At 37.2% G+C, this 26,569-nt stretch overlaps 1 protein-coding gene across 3 annotated transcripts in view; it reads right to left on the reverse strand.

Moving 5' to 3' along the window:
* Nucleotides 1-2,606: 2,606 nt before the first annotated feature.
* LY75 (lymphocyte antigen 75) overlaps nt 2,607-26,569 on the reverse strand; it is a 49,783-nt gene continuing 25,820 nt past the window's right edge. For 2 of the 3 annotated variants that reach the window (XM_064514833.1, XM_064514834.1), the window contains 17 exons: nt 26,453-26,517; nt 24,975-25,051; nt 23,691-23,827; nt 22,551-22,656; nt 20,412-20,572; nt 19,587-19,716; nt 16,861-17,093; nt 14,902-15,070; nt 13,751-13,912; nt 12,762-12,884; nt 12,156-12,350; nt 11,605-11,825; nt 10,246-10,420; nt 8,867-9,034; nt 7,351-7,473; nt 6,760-6,930; nt 2,607-5,463 (listed from right to left, as the gene is read on the reverse strand). In XM_064514833.1, coding sequence (XP_064370903.1) covers nt 5,279-5,463; nt 6,760-6,930; nt 7,351-7,473; nt 8,867-9,034; nt 10,246-10,420; nt 11,605-11,825; nt 12,156-12,350; nt 12,762-12,884; nt 13,751-13,912; nt 14,902-15,070; nt 16,861-17,093; nt 19,587-19,716; nt 20,412-20,572; nt 22,551-22,656; nt 23,691-23,827; nt 24,975-25,051; nt 26,453-26,517 — 2,601 coding nt within the window. In that variant the 3' untranslated portion in view covers nt 2,607-5,278. The remainder of the gene's footprint in view (nt 5,464-6,759; nt 6,931-7,350; nt 7,474-8,866; nt 9,035-10,245; nt 10,421-11,604; nt 11,826-12,155; nt 12,351-12,761; nt 12,885-13,750; nt 13,913-14,901; nt 15,071-16,860; nt 17,094-19,586; nt 19,717-20,411; nt 20,573-22,550; nt 22,657-23,690; nt 23,828-24,974; nt 25,052-26,452; nt 26,518-26,569) is intronic. The other variant, XM_026094703.2, reaches the window with a different exon arrangement.

Genomic DNA, 26,569 nt, shown 5'->3' on the forward strand with positions numbered 1-26,569 from the left:
CCAGCAGAATAATATACCCACATTATACCCAAGCAGGGCAAAAAGATGAGTGTCAGCTAGTGGAAAGGGAGGGAAGATGGTATTAAGACATGGTGAGCCAGAGGAGAGGGTTGCATGAGGCAGATGGGTGAAACTGGCATGAGAATAGGTAAAAAGCTGAATGGTGCCCCTAGGAGACTAATAAAAGATGGAAACTTTCTACAGAAACCCAGCCTTTTTTCTCTAAGTAGCTCTTGATCCATGGTCTGCATAAATGTGTCCTCATATTCACACATATGTATGTCACATTCCTTCTTGACACCAGACTCTCTTTAAATAGATGTATGTATGAAAATAAATTTCCATGACAGAAACAGCTAGCAGTTAAGTAACTAATGAGGATGCCATTCAATCATACGTGTTTTCATGAATATTCCTGAAAACATCTGAACCATTTTTAAGTATTATTTGGATAAAAATAAAACTCTGCTAGTTTTTAGCATACAAGCTAAAATCTCTGTTCTATGTCATAATCTGTTAAAGGGGAACTGTGACACATGACATTTGAAAAGAGAAGTGTAAGGAAAAACAGAACACCAGAATAAAACTCTTAATATGAGTATTCTAAGATAGAGTGTGGAAGAAATTATCTTTGCTCTCAAAAAATGTGCACATAAGTGACAACCATGACGAAAGCACATTTTGCAGTAGTTAGTTACTTTATTCTGTGTTACTGGAATTCCACTTTTCTTGAAAGGTACCTTGGAGTAAATTATTCTATTTATGATAAAAAGGAGCAAAGCTAATAAACAACTGGTGTTTTGTTTATAGTTACTTTTTATTTCCTTTTGCATTACAAATACAAATTCAGAAGGACTTAGTCTGTTTCATTACCATGTAATAACAATGAAACCTCATCTGGAAAGCCCCTCACCCCTACCCTGAATCTGTTAAAAATGTTAGTTAACTGGTGTATAGACACTTTCAATGTGGAAATGTTGTAGAGGAATAAAAACAAGTAAGTGACATTTTTATAAGCTGTGCTGTGCAACATTTGCAAGTTAATTTACTATCAATAAAGAAATACTTTTTCTAATGCTTTGTCAACTCTCATTTAAAAGTTCTTCAAAACTAAATGGGTGAAATCCTTTATAGTCATGATTGAATTTTTTACTCCAGTATTTAATCTCTTGTTTTTCCCATGCTGAGTTCTTTATTATGGCTCATAGTTCTCTCTTTTAAAACTGTGCTGTTTAACATGTTTGGCCAGTAAAAGTTTTATGTACTTCTTAAGAACAAAATGAATTTGACAAACTTCATAAACCTCAGTGTTACACATCCCGCTGTGCTCTACAGACACAGCAACAGACATGTAAAGGATCCAAGTTGTAATACTGACTTTCAGCAATGAAAATTCTAATGTTTGGTCTTTTTTTTTCTTTTTGGTAAATAAACAAAAATCATTGTCAGGCCATACAATTTATTTCCTTCTTTCAAAAATGTTCAAATGTATAACATATGTCCAGGGCAATGAGCAGATGGTATGTTTGGTTAAAAAAGAGAAAACTAGTAAGAAATAAAACAAATAGATCAGGCCTAGATGGTGCTTATGCATAAGCACTTCTGATTACTTTATTTCCTCTTTATAGACACAGAAAACAATGGGTAAGCTAAAAATAGTGGATGGTCCAGTGTCTCCTGTGGATCAAATCAATAGTGTGCTTCTGTTTCCCTGTTCATCCTTTGTCTTCAGTTTTTAGACCAATCTTTTTTGAGGCAGGTGACCTTGTTCATAGCCTTGCATTTTTTTGTATCTGACCCTGTGCAAAACAAGGGCAACCCTGGCCTAGACAGTCACACTCCACCCAGGATCATAGCTCAGCTCTTCCTATGAACTAATGGGATAGCTGTCTTAAATCTGATTTCCCCAGATCTGTCTCCTGCACTATGTTAGAGAGACTTATAGGTGTATTAAAGTCAACTTCACTCACAAATGGAAAATAATGTGCAGCTCTTCTGAAACAGGGCTACGATCCCTTTTTGCTATGCATTCTTTTCCAGTTCTGTCATCTTCTGAGTGCAGAATTCAGCCCAAGAATTAAGTTCTTCCAGAAATAAGGTAATTTGCTAACACAATATGGAAAGGGAAGATTATATTTAAAGTAATCTCATACTTTAATTACAAATATCATAAGACTGAAAATAATTTGAGTAACTCTGATTTCCTGTAATTTACAAGCAGTGGTACTGGGGAGCTTTACAATTTCATCTCCAAAGCAGTTCGTATATGCAAAGGAGGAGAGGAAGACACTAATAAGCTATACCTTGATGTGTTTAAGAAAAACAGCACAGAGGCCTGTTCCCTTTCTGTGTGAACTCCAGCAGAAATCTGGTAGAAGTTAGGCATAACACTGTGTCCCATGATAAAGTGTGTTTTTCAGCTGGAAAAAAATTCAGTGGCATTTTTTTGAAAATACATCAAAAAGAGTTTGATCTCTAAACTTATTGTGGTAGCACCTACTTAATTGTGAACACAGCCCCTTTGTTATGTGCTTTTGCCTAGTGATAATGAGCTGTACCTCAGTTCTGGTAGCTGCTTCCACAGAAATAAAACCAATGTAAGCAGCTTAGTGTTTTACTTGACTTTATTCTTTCAATGGCAATGAATCTAAATAATTTCAATATATTCAAATAAAGCGGGTCATTCACCTGTACTAACAGAGTTGTGCTTATCCAAATAAGAATTACCAGTGGCTAGACAACCTGGGTATGATGAAATAAACATGAAATAAACATGAGAAATGGGCCTTACAAAATTATTTACATCATTCATAATAATAAAATATTTTATAAAAAGTATATATTCACAGGATATTCATTGGATAATTAAGACTTAACTATTAATTTCCATTTTCAATTTCAGATTCACACTCAAAAATGTGCAAATATAAACATCTATAAAACTAGTAAATCTCAAAACATACAAACTTGTAAATTTTCCCCAATTACTGCTGTTAGAAAAGGACAATAAACAATACACGTCTTTTCTTAGTCCCTTAAGTTAAAGTCATTCAGCAAAGCATTTACATGCATATAAACTAAAAGAAAAGATGACAGGAACCAGGCTTTACATTTCAAATATTTCTCATACAGGGATAAATTTAAAAGGGTGTTGGGGCTTATTACATTTATTTTCAAGGTATAACAACTAATTTTTATACAAGTTACCCAAAGAAAGAGAAAATGTTCTCAGTTCTGCTTAAGTACCAAATAAACAAGTGCTTATTTCTTTGATCAGCAAACTAGCACACAATATTTCCTTTAGTGTGCCTGTCCAGTCTGCTATTTTAACAGGCTTTAAAGTGGTATCCACAAGAACTTCTCTATTTCTCAATACAATTGATAAACATTTGCTTATCAAAATAGTGCAAACAGGAACAAAGAAAAGTGCTGTCAACATAAGTAAACTGCGGGGAGGGGGAGGCAGTTGAATGTTATGACCTTGCAATGTCACTTCAGAGAAATCAGTAGTACTCTTTCAGTATGTTAGACCAAATGTATTCCTGTTACCGTATCACATCACTGTTAAGTGGCGAAGGGATTTGGTCTTCTACACATACTCCTTCATAAAACTAAACATACCTGTTCCTTATATTGTGCATTAAAAAAAAGTCTAGTGACTTTCTCAAAACATTAACTGATCAAATCATTAGAGCAATTAATATATACAATGCTGACTTCCTTTTTTCCCTTTATAGCTTCTTTGGAGTGCATACACAAGGCCACAGTAACACATCAGGTAAAAAATCAAGTTTATGTAAAATACTCAAGTATTTTAGCATCTATATACACAACTTAAGTTACCATTTCTTTCTCATTCCTTCCTTAGACATATCTTTATCTTATTTCTGAAACAGATGACAAGTATTTCACCTATAAAATTATGCATTTAATCCTAGTATAATAAGAATATTACTGTAAGTAAAATGTCAGGAGGATCTCATTACAGACTAAGGAACACTGTCACTGCAATGCTCCTGTCCTTGGTCACAGAGTGCAAAAGATCATGAAATGGAGCAGTGTTTTTTCTGTGCTTTAATGTAGAAAAAAAAAATCATTCAGGTCTAACTTCCAGAGGAGCTATGGAAATAAAAAGTACAGAATTTGGTAGGTCACTCTCTAAACACTACCCTAAATGCAGTTTTATATCTTTGTCTTAATTCTTTGGGTCCAGATACTGTCTTTTTTAATTATTATTTTTACTGTACAATTTCCTGCTGTTGGTGCTTGTAAAACTTTGTGAGAGAAGCTGTGAGAAGAAACCAAACAATCTACTTAAGAAAAATGGTTATCTTGCAGAATAAAACACAACATTTGTGCTTTAGACTTTTACAAGGCTAGGGGTTCTGTTTGTATTTGTAGTTAGCCCTTAATGCTGGCTATCCTAGCCCCACTCACAACTTTCAGGCATAAGATTAGCCATGCACTAGCTTGCAACAGCCTCAGATGCAAGTGTTCTGCATTTATTTCATTTACTCCTAGATGGAGTGGCTTTGGTGAAGGGTTTTCCTTGTAACTCCGTACTAAAAATGTGCATTTTACACTTTAGGATTCTGATCTTTCCAGTATAACTAATGATTTTTCCATGAACTTTGAGGAAAAAGCCAAGATACATTTTTCCTACACTATTACTCATAACAAGAAACTAAAATTCTAGTTCAATGGGAATTAACGTTTAATTCATTCTGATAAAGCCCTTTTCCCATGCTATATCAAATTTGGCAACTGCTTGTTACAAAAACTGTTACATCAAGATGGTACGTCTCCTATTTATGATCTTTGTGTTGGCTTCTACAGAGTAGCCCGATAAAAGCAGCAGAATCCTAACAGTGTACCAAAATGGTACATCACTTTGTACAATTATCAGCCAATAACTGTGCCAAGTTACAGAACTCATGTAGCAATTTCAAATACATTTTTTAGGGTGATATTGCATGAAGTACTATTGGCATTCCTTATTCCCTTAAAAATATCTTCCCATAAAAAGAGAAAATAATATCCTATATTAAAAATATTACAGAACTCAAGAAATCTTGTACCTTAAACAGGCAAGGCCAAATGTAAATCATTACCATGGACTTGAATAAAAACTGAACACTTGTGTAAAAGAGTAGAATTCAGCCCCCATTAATAACTTTCTTATTCTTTTTTCAAAAGAAATAATGAAACATCAAGTACCTCATTCTTTATGACTTCACACAGTGAAGTTCATGCTAAATCACCTAGAAGGAACAGTTTCTCAATACCTATCTTTTGTGAACACATCATCAGTTTCATCATCATTAATCCCTCTTTGATAGCGTACTGAAGAGAAAGCAGTCCAGTGAAGACGTTTCTTTTTATAGAGATACCAGACTAATCCGCAAATGAAGACTGAAATAATTATCAGAGCAAATGCTACAGCCACCCCAGTATGATTAGAGCCTGCAATAAAACAAAAGTAGTTATTCTATAACAATTCTGGATAATTGTAACATCCTGCAGAGTAAGAGTTGGTAAGAATATCTGTTTCATAGCATTAATGCTTATGTAGCTATAAATTAATAATGCATGCATTTACTTTAGGGTCATTTAACTGAAGTTAAGGAAAACTGCATCATATTAATAGTCTTCACCTCATCAACTGGGAAGTTAAGTTCTCTCATGGATTAGTAGCTAATAGCTTATTTTTAACCATTCTGTTGGTAGTTTCCTAATTATATTTAGGTTGGAAGGGACCTCTGGAGGTCATCTGCTCCTCTTGCTCAAAACAGGGCTAACTTCAAAGTCCTATCAGTCAAAATAAATCTACTAGTAAATGCTTTACTTGTTTCAAGCAAGGAATATGGTATTGTACTCAGTGTAAGTGAAATGATTAAATCTTTTTTCAAAAAAGTCAGGAATGAACTTTAAAATGTAGATGCTCTGCTTTGAAGCTAAGCAAGTATTAAAATTATTGCTGCAAAAAAGTCTGTTTCAGAGAGGTGTTTCATTTTGATGAAGTTTGTGTACTTCAGAGGTCTAATATGGAGTCTCCTTGAGTGGAAAGGAGTTATGCCTCCCCTTGAGTGAAAAGATCTTTCAGCAGTCTTCCTTGATGGTATAAACAGAAATCTGTTCCTGCATTTCTATTTCTGTTAAGATGCATGCAAAATCAGAAAGATTCTACTGCTTCTCAGGAACTTGTTTAAGGCTCAGGTAACTGCTTCCTCTCCTGGCCAGAACAGAGTATGAAGAAGTATCATGAGGCCTGAGTCCTGCTTGGAGCTGCGGGGCTGTATCTAGAAGCCACCTCAGGACTGAAAATGCAATCTGCAGTGCTCTTTACTCAGCATCTCACATAAACAGAAGTCTTTGTGTTTCCACCTGCACAGATGCAGAGGAAAACTGGACTCATCCATGAAAGACTCATGTGGTAAGAGGAAGAAAATTTATAGCAACTGCTCTATGCTCTCTTAAGTGGAAATTTTAGTTCTCTCCTTTATCTTTCAAGGAGATAGTGGTAAGCAGGAGAGGCAAACTCCTAGTGATAAGAAACAGACAAATTTTCTATATTCTCCTAGTTGAATGGCGGAGCAGTGACAGAAGGCCCTCACTTAAGGCAGAGGTACTTGATAGGTTCTTTGATGAACTGTACTTCTGTTATTTGAACACAGATTTTCCCCAGGTGGGGAAAAAAAAAAATCCTGCAATACAGTCACTATAAAAGTTAAGCCTCCACTAGAATCAATGCTGACGTACCTACAGGAGCTTTACAAACCACTCTGCTTTGACTACGACCGCAGTCAACTTTAGACCACATGCCAGTTGTAGACAGGATAACACTGCATTTCTCATTGTCCTCTGCAGTTTTGTTTTCCCAGTTGACGTAACTAACTGATGAGCCATCGAGCCAGCTCAAGGACTGATCTGCTGAGAAAAATCTGCTTTAGTTAAACCATCATAACATGCTGTATTACTACACAGAACATAATCCACAAGCTATTGATTTCTTTACATTGCTAAAAGAAACAGGGCCAAGAATACCTGTCCCATATATTAAAAGCAATAACTATGAATACATCCTTTTTAGCCACACTCCTTCTCCAGACCCTCAGCAAACAGACAGAAATGACAGCATTTGCAGTGTAACTAACTGGCATCAGTGACAGTGCCACAGAAAGTTAGTTTCAGTGACCCCTGTTTATCTCAAGTGTGGCTACCAGGAAAGAGTTAGCCTAGCCCTTTGGACGAGGCTATCAACATTACAAAACCCTGTTCTTAGTTGATGTTTTATGCCTTTTCATTTACCATGCAAAACATTCATGCTCACACATGGTTGCTGCTTCTTACCCCTAGTGCTCTGAGCCAGGCCAAGCCATACTTTCTTGGTGATGAGATCATTTTCCCGTATGTGTTTGCTGACAAACATGTTCTCCTCAGCATTTGCTATAGTCAGAAGGGTTGCTGAAGGATCTAAGGGGAAGAGAAAAAGGGTTAAAATTTTAACTTCAGAGATCTTTCATTGTGCTTGTACGTTAACTGTGTTTTCTTAAAATTCTGCAAGAGCAACGTAACGCACAGGAATGAGGAAAAGAGCTGCAGCTCTGGGCTTCTAATATTAGCTTGAAGTAACCTGCCAAAGGAAGACAGAAACCCCCTCCCCACCTTCCCAAGAATATAGTGTAGTGTTATACAAGACAGTTTCAGATGATTAACTCTTTGCTTGCTTACTCAAGCAGGTGATACAAAATAAAATGAGAATAAATCTACCACAGCTGTAGAGTATTTATAGTGAAATATCTTCTGATATCTTTCTTAACACAGAATTAATAGTTTGACCAAGTGTTAAGCCCTTTCTAAAAAGGCTGTTTAATCCCCCTGTCCAAAAAAAAAAAAAAAAAAAAAAAAAGTTCAGCATTTGCAAGAACCACTCGGCATCTTGCTGATTCAAGATTATTTTCTTTATTGATCCCTCACCCTGTCTCAGTTTTTATATACAGTGTTGTAGCAGTTAAGGAAAGAGGGGTATTCTGGAGGATATACTGTAAACAGCTTTAGGGAGTACCCACTCTTCAAGTATATGCAAATGTAAACCAGAAGCTTAATTTAGAGAAAGATTTTCTCTTTCAGCTACCAGGCCAGGTAGGGCTGTGAACAGAAGCTGCACCCAGAATTGAGGCTATTTGCACCTTTCCTTTAATTCATCCTACATAATGAGTTCAACTTTACATCATAAGATAATTCAATTAACAAAAACTATGACATTCACCAGCTTCTAAGCTAAGAAGGTGACAAAAGATGTACTACGTGATCCTGCTTAACATTATCTTTCACAGTACAATCTCACATAGCTTATCAAAGATGACAGAAAATCCTCCAATTTAGCAGAAAACTAAGTTTTTTAGTTTATGGATATTATTAAAGTAAGTCCACGATATCATTAAGGTTGTTTGCTTTAAACCATTTGATGGGGATCTCTCTGCAACTGACTAATGCAAGGGTATCGTAAGAATACACAGCTAACAGCAGTAACTTTTTATTGATGTTAACTGTATACAAATAAAATACTTCTCTCCAAACTGTAAACCCTAAACTTCTAAATCCTCTGTCAGTGGCTCTCTGCATTTCATTTGCAGATGTGTGCACCCATTGAATTGTCAACACATTGCAGAATTTTATCAAAACCCTTGATCAGATGTTCAAAGAAAGTTAAGATAAAGCTTGCCATTAGAAGTTTTCCTAATGGAAAGAAGCATAAAAGCTGAACTATAACCAGTGTAGGACTGTGCATGTGTGCGCGCCTGTTTTAATTCTTTCGGAAGAATGGACTAATTACAACTTGTAACATGATAAAGTCTAAACATACTCAGTTTGTGGCAGACTCTTTTAGCATCTTCTACGTTATATACTGAAAAATTGTAGAAGGCCATGTCAAATGCATAGCAGTGATCCTTATACTGTGTCCACTGCAGTGTTCCACTGATGCTTGGGCATCCTGGGGCTCTGCTCACTTGCTGTGGCTGTAATTGTCTCTCTGCAAAGATAGAGATAGTTGATGTTATTTCTACGGCAGGAGTTTGTGCGTAGTCTTCTTTGTTTTAATAGAAAAATAAATACTAACAAGGACCACTTGTCCTACCAACAACTATCAATACATGACACAATCAGTATACATTCCTTCTTCATGGGTAGTAGATGAACTTAATGAGATTTGGGACTCATTCTTTCCTTGCCTTTCAAGGGGTTTTGAAGTTTGGTTTGATATGGACTTTTGATTCAGAAAAGATACTTAAGAGTTTATATTCATGTCACATGTGACCAAAAGGTGACCAGGTTATCAGACTTTCACCAATGGAATAGATAAAATGAAACATAGTGTGAATTTGGGTAAGTTCATCTGCTCACAGGATATAATAATTAACATAAATATACTAGTATTCTTATTCCTTTCTCTCCAAGCCTCTTGAAGTTCTTTATACAGGCGGGGTAATCATTTTCAATGTTACGGACTCCTGTTTTGTTTTGAAAAGTTAATAGAAGGCAGAAGTAGGAAGCAAAATGGTGGCATTACTGAGAAGAAAAAGCAGGTCTTCTCATTGTTGACTACTGAACAGAGAACTTCCAGTGTCGTTCAAGAGCCTCTTAACAAGGGACAGACAATTTTGTTCACGCTGAATATCTACAATATTCTCCACAGATAACCTGAATAGTTACTCCAGTCTGGAATGAAGTGTTTGCCCGAAGAGGTTGTGCAGTCTCCATCTCTGGAGATATTCAAAAGCCATTTGAACACAGCCCTGGGCAACCTGATCTGGGTAACCCTGCTCGAGCAGAGGGGTTGGACTTGATCTCTAGAGGTCCCTTCCAACCTCAGCCATTCTGTGATTCTACTCGAGCAACACTGTCAAATAAAATAAACTCCCATTGCATAAGTTTTTCAGTCATACCAACAAGTACAAAAATATGTGGAATATAATGGAATCTTCTTCAATTAGGCTATGTAGCAAGTAGTGCATTTTTAATGTAGATCTGAATATCTGACCAGCCTTGTTATTCACCACCAATTTATAGTGCCTCAAATCTTCATGGTGTACTAAAAAGCATTTTATTGTTCCTGATAAACAACTGATCTTAAAGAGGGAACTGGGTTTAGTCTTTTGGCCTTCATTTCCAGTTCTAAATACAACATATGAAGATAGAATACATAAAAAAAATTACAGAAAATATTTAAAAAATAACACTTACTGTTTGGAGGACTGTAGCAAATGGCACCTTCAGCAACACTTGTACATTTTGTACGGTTCCAAGATCCTCTAGTATCCAACAGAACACAGTTCTCAGTAGTGTTTGAGTTTTCTAATTCCCAAGGATAGTAGTCAAACTCACTTCCATCTGACCATTCAAAATTAGCTTTACTTCCCTAATTAAAGAAAGAAACCCCACAATTTTTACACAATAGCATATAGTCCTTAATCTTTTTGACAGTGCTTAGTAAGTTATGTAGCAATGCATATCCCTGGTAGAGTGATGCATTACAGTGCAGGTGCCATGTGTTATCTAAACCCATACTGAATCAATGTACAGCATGGTTAGCATTTTCCAAGCAATACTTTACTTAACACAGAAGCTCTGCTTATCTGTGGGAACTGAGAAGCTGTGGCATCTTCATAAGTTTAGAGCTGTACTATGCTTTGCTTTATTTTATGGGGAACATTTTACTTTATTTCATCCTGCTGTTTTGTTACAACAGTCTTTCTTCCTTGTTATGAATACTATCAATCAGCTATGTGGCAAACTGCTAACCTGCAGCAATGGCTGCAGTGAGTGAAGTTAGCCAGTTCAGGAAGGACTTGCAGTGTCAGCTCTTGCTTTAGGTACACTGCTGGAAAACCCGTGACAATGACAAGTCAGTTGTGTGGAGGGACCCATTCCAAACAAAGAATGGACAGAGGTGCCGACATGGAAATCACAGCCGTTCTCTCCCTGCAGAGGAGTCTCCTGCCAGCTAACTACCATGACCCACTGTGGAGGCAAAGCCAGAGTGGGGAGCAGGGCCACAGGCTTTCGCTGCAAGCTTAAGCAGGTAAAAGAAGATGAGGAGGAAGGTATGTAGCTGCCTCCTATGAGGCACTGTGCTTCCTGGGAGAAGGGAGAGCAGCAGAAGGAGGCATAACTTGATAGTTCCTGAACTGCTTTGGAGGACCAGTCCTGAACTGGACTAAACAATCTCCATATAGCTCCTTGTCAGATTGTATTTGCTGGCAGAGTCTCATTCCACGGAAGGTCATAAAATCTAGAGATTCTAAAGGTAGCATTGCAAACTACATTTCCTTGTGCCATAAGGAATGATTTGGGGCCATCATATTATTTTAAGATTTCAAATATTTGGAAAAATATTGAAGTGTACTTGTTAAAATTTAATATACTTTAACCTTTCTAATATATGTTACGTGGACAGGGGGAGTGAGTAATGTACTACACAAAAACAGAGCCTCCAAGAATCTGGAAAAAAAATCCAGAAGATATTTAATATCCTGTGCAGAGAATTACTTACAATAATTATTGTAATTTTAAGTTACTGAGGTTATCAACAGTAATACTTACATCATGGACTGACAGTCCAAGCCACAGAGGGTAGCCATCCTGCTTGACAATGTCTTCAAGAAATAGCTGTTGTGATTCACTGTGTACGCTTGCTAAATCACTCCCCTTTTGTTTGCATTCTCTTAATGCCTCATACCACGTTAACTTTTTCTGAAGGATCCTGTAAGTGCTATTTCCACGTGGAATAGACTCAGGCAATGGGGGTTTGTGTTGCTGGGGTCCTATTTCAAAGGATAAGATAACAATAAATTGTGTGCACTTCATTCGTATTATTAAGAACATAAAGAAAGCACTAAAATCCATCTATAATACTGTAATTCAAGCATTAGTGTTCAGGACAAACTACTTCCATCATGTAAGCTATCTTTTGCTATTTCGAACAGTGTGAGCAGTTGATGGAGTAGTACAGCAAACACAGTCCATGATAGCTGTGCCACAGGTTTCAGTGGGAGCAAAAGCAAAGCCTTATGTAAAAGGACCAGGACCAGGACTTAAACTATGCTCCTCATCCCACACACTACTATTAGGCATTTAGATATTCTACTACTTACCTCTCTCAATTTTACAAGCAAGAATACTGTACACATTATAGTGATGAGCATGCCAACTTTGAGAATAATTATAAATATCCCAGAAACCATCAAGATTTACACCAGCAAAAAAACTGCTCTTCTTTACATTAGGTCTTCCCAGTCGCCAGTTATTGTAAGTCAGATGAGTTTCATCATACCACTTCAGAACATTATCTGTGGAAAACATTCTGTATTGAACAAAACATTGACATTGTATACAAAAAGTTGTTTAACTTTTAATATATTCATGACATTAACGGACTTTGGAAAAAAATCAGTGGTGCTCTGAATTACTGTAATTCTGTTCCATATACGATGCTAAGTGTGTTAGCATTACTCATCCAGTCTCTTAAATCCTGCTTTCTAGGGAAATCAAATCTCGACTAAACAGAACATACTGAATCTAAATATCAAACAGAAAGCATATCCAGTTGTTTTCCCCTAGAAGATAAATACAAATATAAAGCATTATTATATGTTTGTATTCAGTTTGACTTTGGTTGTATACTGAAGCATGCAAGAAATGTGCACTTAATGCTGCAAATCTTCTCTCCATTCCAGTTATGGGGGGGGCTTGCAACTTACCACTGTTATCATAAATCACACCTAGCCAGACCCACATAGCCAGGCCACTGAATGAGCGAAGCTGCTCAGTAACAAAGTTATTTTCTTCTTCATCTCGAACACTCAGAACAAATGCTTCTGGGTCTGTTGAAATAAATTTTAAAAATTTAAAAATGACTTTCTACTATTGTTAATAGTTACTACAGATACATCAAAAATGTATAAAGAATAGACAAAACAACTAAATTAACAGTGGGAAAAGAGTCTTCAAAGGTAGCATCAGCAGTGCTTCCCCAGGTTCTGTGAAGAAGTGAGAGACTTCAGTTCCAGAGCCTTTTATGGGTTCTACAGACATTTAAAATTGTATGTAGTAAAAATTCTCTGTGTGGAACACAAAATATCAGCAATCTTTTCAATTTTCCTAATGCTATTTATCTGTTTGGTAGCTCAAGATTGAATTTGAAATCAATTCATGAAAAATAACATTAGTTAGATGCATGCCTTTGAGCTGCCATGACCAATTCTTTCATACAAGAGGGAAGTTGTTCTTAAGCATACGCTTTGTTCAGGACGGACAGGAAAAGCCCACATGCTTTTCTGAATCAGACTATTTTCAGGCCACTTAGTTTGTTCGCACAGTAAGGGAGGAAAAAACACAAAGTAGATGCGACTGTAAAGCCAGACTGTTGCTAAGGGGATAATAGTTGCACAAATGATTTAAAATTTGTAGGTGTTAAATAAACAAAAAATTTTTTTACATTTTCAGAGATCTAAGAAATCAGTAATTCCTAGTTATCTTTCTCTCAAGGTCTCCCACAGATGCTCTGGCATTTTTTACCAGAGTAGTGTGAGGGTAAAATAGCATCAGGCATCACTGGCATGCATTTCCAAATGCTACAAGCTCCTTACGCTCCTCACTTAGTTGTTGTAATACAGCAATTCAGATCAAAAACTAATCTCCCTCAAGCTGATGCGGCTATAAATAGCCTGTAATATAAAGAAGTACTTACTCATTTTCTTGCATAAATGGTGAGCTTCTTGAGACTTCAGTTCTCGCCATCTATTCTTTGTTATTGTAAAAGTGTAACAATTGTTTCTAAATGATATCCAGGGTGTATTTTTAATCTTATGTGGGCATTTAACTTGTGTAACTGGTTCTTTTTCAGTCTTCTCTAAGGAAGGGAAAGATGACATTCAGGACATGACTATAAAACAATTAAGTTTACACTCCACAACATATTTTCACATACCCTTAAAAAACTTGTAAGGCACAAATTAAGTGTCATCCTCTAAATGTGTAATATATGTTACTGCTTTCAGTTCTTGCATGACAGAAGTATTTTTAAACAAACAAAAGTAGCAGTAAGCATTGTGGAAGGAGTATACAGATGCTTACAACTTTTCACAACTGTTATGTAGGTTTAAGAATAAAATCCCCAAGATAAAAATGCTAAAAACTATGGACCAGCAACTAAAAGCTCTTATTGGCTCTTGTATGAAGGCAGACCATCATAATAAACAAGAGCTACTCTATACTGGGGACACATCCTAGCTTTGTGGCTTTATCTAATTCTTTTTGAATGTTTTTCAGGCAGAGGTCATGCCATGTATGTATTCCCTAAAAAGCTGTCCAGTCCCTAGCTGTCTTGCTATAAAAGGTATATACTTAGAACAGTCTTTGTGGAGCTGAGGAAGACTTCAGTTTGCACCTTCCAGCTCAGTGTCTACCTGCTATCTTTCTCCTCCACATAGTTACCTATTTCCCACCCTGTATGGGCTTCAATAGCTGAAAGGATCGCTGAAGGTTCCAATACTAAGATATAACTAGTACAGAGGCGGAATCTTATTCCATGTGCAAGAGGGGGAGATTAGTATGCAACAATCTCATGGAAACAGTGCAAAGGTAAAATCAGTTGACAACATGAGTCTGGCCCAAAGCACCCATCCTGGATTTAGTTCTAAGTAACCTGTAAATTAAGATCAATGGGTATATTCAAGTTTATGCTGTCCCCCCACCCCGATATGCAAACCAGCCTGTTTGGGGAAATGTAAAAGCTGAATGTTGCCATTTTAAAATTATAAGCTGTAATACTCTCGTATGCTTCATAATAAAACAATGCAACTTCCATAAGAATTGTCAAGAATATGTTAGGATACATACTTTCTGGTAAATAGCAAATAGCACCTCGATTTTCAGAGGAACAGTCAGAAGTCTTCCAGAAGCCATCAGTATCCAAAAACACACATTCTTCGCTTGTTTCTTCATCATCTTCAGACCATCGACTGAAACTAACATGTTTCCCATCCAACCAGCCATAATGTTTTCCACCCTAGCATTGTAAAAGGGATGAACTTATACACTGAAAAATATTAGGTAGAGCAAATCACATGATAATGTATTTACATTGGCTAAAAGGTGCCAAGTGGATGGAGTCCACAGCATCTCTGATGAGAACTGTAGGTGTTCCACTACTCTCACAATCTGATCAGCTCTTTACCATGTAACAAGCAAGCTTTGTTATTTTACATTTTGCATTTGCAAAAATATGAATCGGAGTTGATGGCAAATGATCAAATGTTGATGTCTAACTACTATGCTTATTGAGGAAGGTCTGGTAATGAGATGTCCAAACCACATCACTTGCACCTGCAAATCAGTGCTGGGTATAATTATCTGTGCTTGGAAAACTGATGGTATCTGAGAAGGCCTTGTCTCAGTTTCTCCACTCCACTGAGTTGAAAGTGATCTGTTAAATACTCAACTGATTTTATAAATTAAATGTGTTCCTGCCCTGGAGGATACAGCAGGAATAACAAAAAAGCCTCGTACAAATGTGCTATCCTATCTTAGATATAAAAGTTTTCTTCAGGAAATCCCCCTGCACCTTTGTAATTTCATTTATCTTATATCTTTGTTTTGTGTCTATGATTCCAGCACTAGAATAACAAGTTCTGTTGACCAGTTTCATTATAACTTCCTTTCATGTGACTTTTTAACTGTACCCAAATAACCAAGTGTTGCAATAATGAAAAGCTAGTGCATGTCAGAGTTGTATACAGCAAAATGAATCATCTGATCCTCATTTAAAGATAAAGATTCAAAAGAGGAGGGGAGAAAGGTGTCCTGGTCGTCTCATCTTCATCAAGATTAAATAGCTGTTTCCTTTAAAAAAAAAAACTCTTCATAAAGCATACACATTTCTGTATTTTTCTTTCTTGCTTTGCCTAGAAAACTCAGTAGCCCATTACTGATAAACTAAGATCATAACACCACAAATGCAGAGTGAGCACCACTAAACCTTACAGGTAAGTCATCCTCAAACCAATTTTAACTTTTTTCTTGCAATTACCTCAAGACTCATATGTTTGACAGAAAAAAAAAAAAAACATAATGAAATGTTTGGGGTTTTTTGCAGGATTTAACAGTTGAGAAAGCTCTCAGTCCACACAGAAGATATTCCAGAGGGTCTCTGGCTAATACAGACAAAGCAGTAACTACTGCACTGACTTTTCTAAAGACAACACAGAAAGGGGAGGAGAGGAAAAAAAAACAAAAAACACTAACCTGTCTCAGAGATGTTACCCTCTAACCCAAAAAGGGGGCACAAATGACATTACGAAACTATGGAGTTCAAGTTAAGTTATAGAAATATACTTCCAGAAAACTTTAAGGGTTAATTTTTGATTTTATTTACCATTTGTGGTTTCTTCTTCTTAAAATAGATTTTGGTTGTCTTTTTACAGTGGTAGTCATAATATTAAAAGGCAGCACCAATTACTCATTAACAAGAGAGATAAATATATGCAGTAGTATATACTGCTGCTACCCTACACTATATCCCTCCATCCCATGATCTTACAAAAGAATCGCCACCTCTTCATCAATTCATCCAGTGGAATTCAACAACTAAGTGTGTAACTTAGAGACCTGAAGATTTAGCACATTAATCTTAAAACCCTCCAGATGTTTTCCTTTAGTGATAACCATGCCAATGGAAACAACTATTGGTTATCCCAGAAATTTTAATTTTTTCATTGTGTTTCTTTATCCCTGTTTCTATTTTACACAACTCTAAAAATTATTGTAAGCCACAGTCTGAGGGAAACAAATAAAACTTACATCTCTGCTGAAGAGTCCAATCCACAGTGGATAATTATGAAGGGCAGCCTGAACAGCAAGGAAAGCCTGCTGGAACTGATCCGTGATGCTAACCAGCTGCATTTTGTTACTTACGCATGCAGCCATTGCATCATTCCAGGACAAATTCTTCAGAATTACCATGTATTGAATATTTTGATAGGTTAGTGTTTCATTAAGAACTTGTTCTGTCTGGTTATCAGCAGTTCCTATACCTAATTAAGAAATCCAATGAGTAGGTGGTTAAAGACCGGAATACATTTTAAACTCCCAATTTCTCTGTAACAAGAGCACAAAAACCTGTTTGAATCCCCCCTAGAAATATGTATCAAAAATATTTTCTTAGGTAATAAATTATGCTAATGATTATAGTTAGGAGCAAATATCTTTGACACTTTGGACAGAGGATATATAGAAGAAAAAAATACTCATTTGCAGCTCATTTTTACACACACACACACATGCATATAGGAACTTGGGTTTACATCTTTATAGATTTCCTGGCTTTAACTAACTGCTAAATAATATTAAGAATTCTGTTTATTGAAGAAAAAACATACTACGCAACTGTAAACAATTACAGCAATAGTCAGAAAACTGCAATACCAGATTCATTTATCTCTATGGAGCCTGTGGATTTACGCTTATGTAAATCTAATGGGCCATACACCTTGCATATGCAGATCTTTGTAACAGTCTCTCACATAGTCCTGCGATTCTGTGCTGCTGTCCACAAGTATAGTGGCAATTGATTTTTGCATCCAAACGTGCTTAACTAATTATATAAAATCCACCTTGCTTAGGAAGGAGTGAAATTCCCCATTTGGGTTCTAATCACCGAGTATTATCACAGTGATCAGCATCCTGCTGAACTCATACAGCTCGGCGATCCTTGGCAATTACAGTTATGAAAAGATGCAGACATTTCCATGGCAAAACCTCATAAGCCCCAACATTTGTTGGGTCTCCAAAAGGCAGAAAACTACTGGCATTTAAGGTATCTCACAGGTATCTCAAGCAGAAAAAGGCTAACGGAGAAAACAAACAAACAAAAAAACACTGTATAAATAACAGCATACAAGTGGCTGATTGATAGGCTGACAGGGTCTTTATCCAAAATACAAGAACATAGAAACATAGTATTAATCTGGTATTTATGCACAATTTGCAACTTTCAAAAAATCAGAGAAGTGACAATACTGAAACAGATTGTTTGAAGAGGTTTGTGTCTGCTGCCAAATGTTTTCACTGAGTGAACAGCTTCAAAAAAGAACCACAGAACCAAGAGTGTCATCACATATGAAGGGGTAACAAGGAGTAACAAACTGGAAACCCATTAATAAGGAAAGTGCCCATTTCTGAAAGAAGAGAGAATTACTGATGCGGAATGTCTCAAGAAATGGTGCTAATCACACCAAGATTCTCAAGGAATCTCAGTTGTCTTCTCCCCTAGGATAAAGCCCTAGGCAAGTCTGATCTCACAGCTGTCCCTGCAACCTCCTGGACAACCTGAATTATCCTAAGATACCTGATAAAATGATGACATCAATGCTGTCATATAAGGCCAGACTGTACCAGGAGACACGTTCTCTGGCAGTCGAAAAACCTTTCTCATTTCACCTTCTAGTACTCAGTGTTTTTAGTGTTTTAGTTAGTCCAGAAAAAAATATTGATCTACACAGATATACTATTAACCTTCTATTAATAGAAGGGTTTTTTTGTTTCGGGTTTTTTTTTACTGGCTATACCTCTTCCATCTAAACTTTGAATCTGGACACTTCAAGTTTCAAAAGTATTTGGTAGTGAACTAAAGATGATGAAGGTTACAGGGGGAAAATATCATTTTGCCTATTTGAGAATGAAAGTCAGGTGTATATTTTCTTGGGAGTTTGTTTTGCACATCTGTTTTTTTAGAAGATAGCATATGAGTTACTTAAAAGGATTATTTAAATAAGAGGAACATACTCGAAAGTGGGTATGCTGAATATTAGCCTATAGCATTAATTAAGTCTGAGAGTAGCTATGTGTGTTTGATCAGATTCCAATAATTAGTAAGGACCAGCCTACATGGTTACACCAGAATATTATTTTTAGTTCAAATAAAGAAAGTCTCACTTATGCCAATGGACCTCATTCTGCATGAAGCTAGGGAAAGCTTCATCACTGCAAATTATCATTCTCCACGTATGCCTTCAAGATTTGCTCTGGGCAGACTGATTTCAACTTCAAGAGTACACAATACTACCTCATATTTTGATAGTGCTAAAAATCACAGGAGACGTTTAAGTAGGATGAAAATATTGAGAGATCCCTTCCTAGAGCTTCTCTCTTTCACAGCTCTGAAGGGGAAAACGGAATCATTTGTTCTACCTCTTGATGTACATGACATCTGCATCCACAGAATATTAAAGCCTCTACAAGCAAAAGCATGGTTCCATTGAAACCGTATGGTCAGAGTGTCTTGGAAAGATGGATTTCCTCTGTGGCTATAGAACTGGGCTATGAACAAAGGAGGACAGGGTAAATTCTGTATGGCTGATTAAATTTGCCCCACAGCATCCTCCACACAATGCTTTTCCAAAATACCTGCTCAGTCTCTGCAAGAATCTTGCTCTTGAAGTACAATTTACATATATTAAAAGGTCTCCTGGCACACAGATCTTAACAGCAGAGTCTGGATCTAATTTGTTTTGACTCTTCAGACTTACCTATTGGCCGCTGGCATATACCCAAAAAGTGCTTGTCAGCACAGGCAGTGAAGTTCCACGTTCCAACATATTGTGACTTGGGATCGTTGAGGATTACACCACATTGATTGTTAAATTCTTCATCAAAAAGCTGAAAACCAGAATTATGCTTGTCAGACTCAAATAAGGTATAAACATACTGATGTGGAAAAGGTGAGAGAAACATCAGGCTAAGAGAACCTGATCTGTCTGAACTTGTTTAAGAAGTTTTCAAAGGAGTGGTGCAATGCAGCTTACTTATTTTACAAACATTGCCAGGTCACTGGACTCAGAAAGAATTCTTAAGAGAAATATGGGGAAAGAACATTAAACGAAACTATTCAACACTTGCAATAAATCTTGTTTATGGTTGTGATTCCATTAAATTTATTATGCTTCACCTTGGGTAGAGCAGCAAGCAAAATACTGGTGTATAATCGTTTACAGATGCAGTCTACATGTAACTGAACTGAGAATTACTGATGGCAACTTTTTGATGACTGTTTGTATGGCGTCTTTAAAGTACAAATAGAAATTCCAGGAAAGCCATTGAATAGTTGTTTTTGTTTTTCCCTCACCTCTCAGTGTTTTCTATCTTGGTTCAGGAGATGTCATCCAAATAAGGGTAAACAGAACTCCACTACTGTCAGGCACTGTATTTGCCAATTAAGATCACCATTTGGGGATCTGGTCTGTTATATACTTTTTCTGTTTTTTTTTTCTTTTTTTCCCCTCTTCTTTTGATACAGTCAATATTCCAAACTTCATTACACAATACTCAAGAGAAGCCCAATAGCCAGAACTTACATCCAGTGGGATTTTCCTTAATCTTCCTGTCAGGAGTGGGTGGAAGTTACTATACAACAGTCTGCTCTCATCTATCCATTTGTTTTCCCTTGTGCTGAACAAAAACTGCAAACCAATCCAAATATCTTTCGGCATATCAGTAAGCAAGGATGTTATAAAATCTGTTGGGCAGCACAGTAAACACGTACATATTACGGTACAGACAACTATAGCAAACATCTCAAAAAATCAGTTTGCATAAATAACACAAACTCCATTCATATTAACTTATCATCCCCCTCCCTCCATAATCAACAAGAAGGGTGTTCTTTTATCTGAAAGGAGCAGACTATGGGTATGTCCTCCAAATTCTCAATTGAGGAGCAGGTGGTGAATTTAACTTGTTTCTGTCTCAGTTTTCCCCTGTCTACTTTATCTCCTTGCACTTAAATCCAAATTTCAGATGCCACTTTTCCACAGGTCTTTAAGATCTCCTATTGTCTCCCCCCAGAGATGATAAAAGCACTCCCTCCCACCTTCTCTGAATTGATATCAGTATCTCTCATCTTTCTCTCCTACTGATACATGCCACAAAGCAGAACCACTTCTTGGATTCTGGCAGTTTTCCCACCCCACCATCAGGGAAAGCAGGACAGGACAAAGGAAGCCAGGCTTAGTTGGGAAAAATTTCAGCCAGGAACATCCTAAATCAGTCTCCTCTTAGTGAACCTTCTGGCAGGAAACAATGGGCTTCAGTAAACCTCTAGGCAGCAGAGACATTCACTGAGCTTTTCTAGATCAGGAAGACAAATTAAGGCTATGTAATTAGCTACTGCTGACACGTCTCAACTATCAGCCGCATGCCAGACTAGCCTCAGCCTATTTTCTAAGCTAGACAAACCCACTGAAGATTTACATATCGGAGCTAGCCACCCTCCTTACGCCACTGGGAAGAGTAAAAGTAGCCTACAGAAAGGAGCACGCTTCTTTTAGATGACTCTGCCTTCATTTCCTATATAAGTGGCCTTCACTACTTGGAGGGGGGAGAGGAAAAGTGAAAAACAAACAAATAAAAAACACCTCCATATGCACAAAACAGGACAAAAGATCCTGCTATGTAATATTACAGAACGCTATGCTTTTGCAATCTTTAAAAGAGTCCCAGAACACTCAGGACTCAGACATGTATCTACCTGCATGGTTACAGCCCTATCCATCCCCCATGACAGCGGTAACAAACCACCATTCAGCCGCCACCTGCCTGTACACTAGTGGCCTCCCTAGTCTTCTCTCTATATTCCATTTGGCAAGAGGTTATTTGCTTAGAAAGAAAGCAAGCACTGCTCACATTGTGGAATTCAACCAAGCTATTTCAGATATATCTGCAGACAAGTACTAGTTCTCCACACAAATACAGATACAAATACAGCTGTCTCATTGAGCTGGAGTTTATCGCTGAAAACTACTTGCAGCCACAGTGAATACATTTCTCCCCGACTGCATTCACCTCAATGACTACGTTTATATGACAGCTGATGGACAGGCCCCAAGGCTGGCACAAACTCTCACGTCTTTTGCAGTCTCCTCGCCTTCCACCCTGCTAATACTCTCCTGGGCAGCTTGCAGCAGGTCTGTTTAGACAGACCAGCACGTTAAGCTACTCAGTATGCTTGGACATGGAGGGTCCTACATGCTCCAGAGGGCTTTGCGTTTGTAGTCTTGTTCCAACACACAGCTTATCTTGGGAGCTTATCTTGGGAGCAGCTCCTGGCTGATCCTCACAGTGCAGTATCTACAGCCTCAGATATGTTTTAACTTGCAAAGCAAAGCACGGGAGGGAATTTTTCATCCATTGACCTTTCTACCCTCAATCTTGAATGCAAGATTTTACAATTTCTTCTTTCCATAACAGATAAGGCCATAAAGAGAAGCTGCTTGTTGAACTGGATCAAATGTTTGCTGACAGCATTTGTATTTTATGTTTCTAGTGGTACAAACAACAATAGACAATATATTTTAAGTGGTTTTGGCTTTTTAGAATGCTCCCAGTATGCCTGCAGATAACCAAGTGATTTTATGCTGAAGTACTTATGCAGTAGAACTATACTGAATTTGGGAGAGAAGCTTCATACTACAAGTGCCCCCAAATCACCATCATACCTTGCTCAGCTTGATTTGAAATTGATGGAAGAGAGCCTCCAAAAGTTACACACTTTTCATTAGCTGCATTAAATGTTAGAGATTTGGGATTCATCTTTAAAAAACACTGCAAAATAAACATAATTAAATCAATTTTCATCTTACCATTGCTTCTTAAGAAATAGCTCATAAGAAAAGGTTCTTAAAGTAGCCCTAAAAACTCACTTCTTGTTTTTTGTAAGAAAATATCATTATTTTTCTCAGAAAACAAGGGAACTGATACTGGCTGCCTGAATCTCTTCCTAGGTTTGACAGAATAGCTAAGTATAAAATGATGAATAATCCAACTGAAGAACCCCTCATTCTCCGAAGGTCAGAATTCAGTGACCACATCAGGATCCTGTTCTGTTTTAACACTGAAAATACTTACAAGCGTAACTCTCAAGTCAGCTCAGGTTGGGCCAGGAACCTGCACTGTAACACATTATCTTTTGGGAGAAACTGCATAGGAACCCAAAAAGCTGTTTTCTGCAATTATATGAAGTAAATTTGCAAACCCTGGCACAAGTGTAATGTACACACTTGATGCATACCTCAGCCTATGTACAGAACAGTGACAGGCCACGTAAGAGGGATCATAGTCTAAGGTTTTAAATGACTGCTTTGAAACATAGTACTGAAGTTTCCTAAAGTATGGCTTCTGATGTTTGTTGGTTCAACCTTAAAAGCTGCTTATAACTATTCAGTTAAGTCCTCAAGGCGACTTAGGAAGCAGGATGTCTGCCAGCTTGCTGGCTGCCTAATGATTACTCAGAGAGCGAATGAAGATGCTTCTGCCATAGGAGTCTCATTATCTTCCTTTCTAATCCTTCAAAGCAGAGCCTGACTAGACAACACAGCCAAAGTTCTTGGGCCTAAACGTGTGGTGAGGGTAAAATGAGAAACATGAAAACTACTTCTTTGAAATTAACAAGCTTTCAATCCTGAATAAGAGACAGAAGTGGGGCAGATGATTTCAATCACTGCACATAGTTTTCAAAGGCTGCCTCCCGGTCCATTCCTGAACACAGGAGGTACCTCCTCATCTCTTTCAGCAGGGCACTCCAACCTATTAGGCTATGAAAAATAAGTAACCATGACTGTTCTATATTATCTCCTTACCTTATCCCGAAACCGAAGCCAATCTTTAGGACAACCTCCTCTGACTGGGCGGTAACTGGGATCATGTTTTTCCAGTAAGGAGGCATTATTTTTTTCACAAATGAAGGGCAGTTTCATATTGCAGTTCACTGGGTAGTCTGCAGAAATGCAAGTTTTAAAAAAATTATGGTAATGACTATCATGGTCTAATTGCCATCCATACTTTATGACACGACAGAGGCCAATAAAAAGGGCATGAAAAAGGGCAATGAAAAGGGCAAAACCCTTTTAAGTGCAGTCACAGTGAAGTATTATGCAATATTAAGCACTAAAAGTAACAGCAGAGCAGAAGAAAAATATAAATGATTTACATCAGATAATGATATATTATTGCTGAAGATCTAGATTCTGATCCCTTACTTCTAGTAGTAGCACTTCATACAGGCAGAGGTAACTTCAACAGACAAATCATGAAATGCAAAATTTGAACAGGAGGACTAATCTCGTATTGTGGCATGGAAGGTGTGTAATCTAATGCCCACTAAAGCCAAGAGAATTTCTATCCCTTTAACATCTATATGGACAGAGTCTGGCCTGCAGTGCTTTACACAACTCCATAAGTAATTGGACTGGCTTTCTAGTAAAGATGAATTTTTGGCTAATAGATATGAAAGCAGGTCAGCAGGACACTAGCATACAACAGAATAATGGAGAAACTGGGCTGTGAAGTGGAAGTGATAATAGATGAGAACTGTCTGTGGGCCAGGGGTTATATGTTTTTCCCAATATAAAGCAATATTAAGGAAAGGAAATGAGAAGCTCCAAGTACCATCAGCTAGTTTTTCTGTTACCTTGTGTATGTCTTCCAACATGACTCCACTACTTCGTGAAATTCACACCTCTCTATGTATATGCAGTAGCAGACACTCAGTCAAGCTCCTCTAAGACTTAAATCCCAGAACTCAGAGCATGTAGCGCACATACACAAAAAGGTAACCAGCAAAATCAGATTTCTCTGAATTCATGTCACAAAAGGAGTGACAATCAATCGTAAAATTTTGCCATCTGAATTTGGGCTTGTGTCTTGTTATCAAAAAATACTACCAAGGCTTCAATCATAAGGAAGAAATAAATAATTCAAAATCAAATCAGCTTATCACCAACAAGCCATTCGGTCCTAGATAAACATCAATTTGTATTCAATATCAAAGTTTGGGCAGAATGGTTATTACTTTTTTAATATAAGAGAGAAAGAGAGGGGAGACCAAAAAAACAAACAAACAAAAAAACCCCCAAAACCCTTACCTCTATACCAGTTCTTTCTAGAAACATACCAGCAGTCCCTCCAGAATCGATCATGGAAGCGTGGAAATAACTGTAAACTGGATAAAACCAGGTCACAGTCAATCTCCAATCCAGTATGATCTTCAAATGAAAATTCTAACAGCAACAGAACCACTGCATACAAAAATTTGGGCTGATAAGTGTTTCTAGGAGATGCCCTATAATACTAGAAGGGACAGCAGAGGAAGGAACTAGTCTAGGAAAAGATACGTAGTAGGTTCAGTAGATACGTACCATATCCAAATTAAATGTGTTCAGGAAACGTGCAGAAGTTGGGTAAGAGTTTGTTCCTTAATTAACCACGCTGCAACTGCTAGCACATTATCAGGACAAATGAGGATAATGGGCAATAGCCCACATTCGTCCATTCTGAAATATTTTTGATATAATATATTCCTATAATGTTTTGACACACTAAGATTTTTGCTGGTAAGAAGTACATGAACCTTAGCTGCAGCCATGAAGAGCACATTGCAAGGTTCACTATAAGGCATCTCAGCTCTACAGAACTATACTGTAAGCTCTGCAAGACTTTGGCATTGGCCAACTGGAAGAATGGCACCTTGAAACCCTACACTGATTTCATATTCCCTATCCTCAGATGTCTGCAGATCCTCAGAGTCAACAGAGAGGGTTTCTTCAGAATCTTTTTTCAGTTCCCCAATTGTTAACAGAACATAAAAGTGGGCTTACAAATCAAATAAAAGTATCTCAAAGATCAGTGGAATACTTTAACTATTAGGATCACAGATTTCGAGGATTCACATGACAAGACTAAGATGTGAAAGCCCAACAACCTGAAGTCCAGAGGCTCTGACAGACACACAGGAATTGGATTAAAATCAAGTTGTTCCTTTTCCCACTACCACTAACTGCATGCATATACATGTAAACTACGTATAAATTTTTGCAGGACTGAGATCAAAGTCTGAAGTAATTTGAAGGTGAAGAGTTCCACATGAGTTGTATGATTAGCACTTCAGCTGTTTGGGATCCTGATAATGCTTGCAATAGGAACAGAAGTCAGGATTTAGCAACTAATTAACATATTTTCAACAATTTTTTTTTAAAATAAACCTACTTTTTAAGTGCACACAATTCTTGTATTAACCACCATCTGTTTTGTCTTATCAAACACACAGTTCTCTTACTCTCTTTCTTGCCCTCAGTACTTTATGATCTAAATTTGGCATAGCAAGAACATGGTGCAAGTACACGGAAACAAAACGAAGAGGAAAACGTCACTGAAAGATGTTATTTTGTTTTCTAGCTTAGTTTAAGTTATTCATCTTACTTCTTTGCGATGATATAGAAGAAGTGAGCTCTACATATTTGGGGATCAAGTATTTTCCTTTAGAAAGTATTCTAGTTAATTATATTCCTAAAAAAGGACATCAAAAGAAGCTGATAGTAAGTTACCCCACAATTATTCTACATACGGTGAATGATAGTTGTAGCCGTAATCAATAAATTTCAGCCACCACTTCTGTTCACTGTTCGATAACTGTGGAAAAAAAGAAAGAACAAAACCCTGGATTTTACCACCCTATATAAAG

This window comes from Dromaius novaehollandiae, chromosome 7, assembly GCF_036370855.1.
Source record: "Dromaius novaehollandiae isolate bDroNov1 chromosome 7, bDroNov1.hap1, whole genome shotgun sequence".
Taxonomy (NCBI): Eukaryota; Metazoa; Chordata; class Aves; order Casuariiformes; family Dromaiidae; genus Dromaius; species Dromaius novaehollandiae.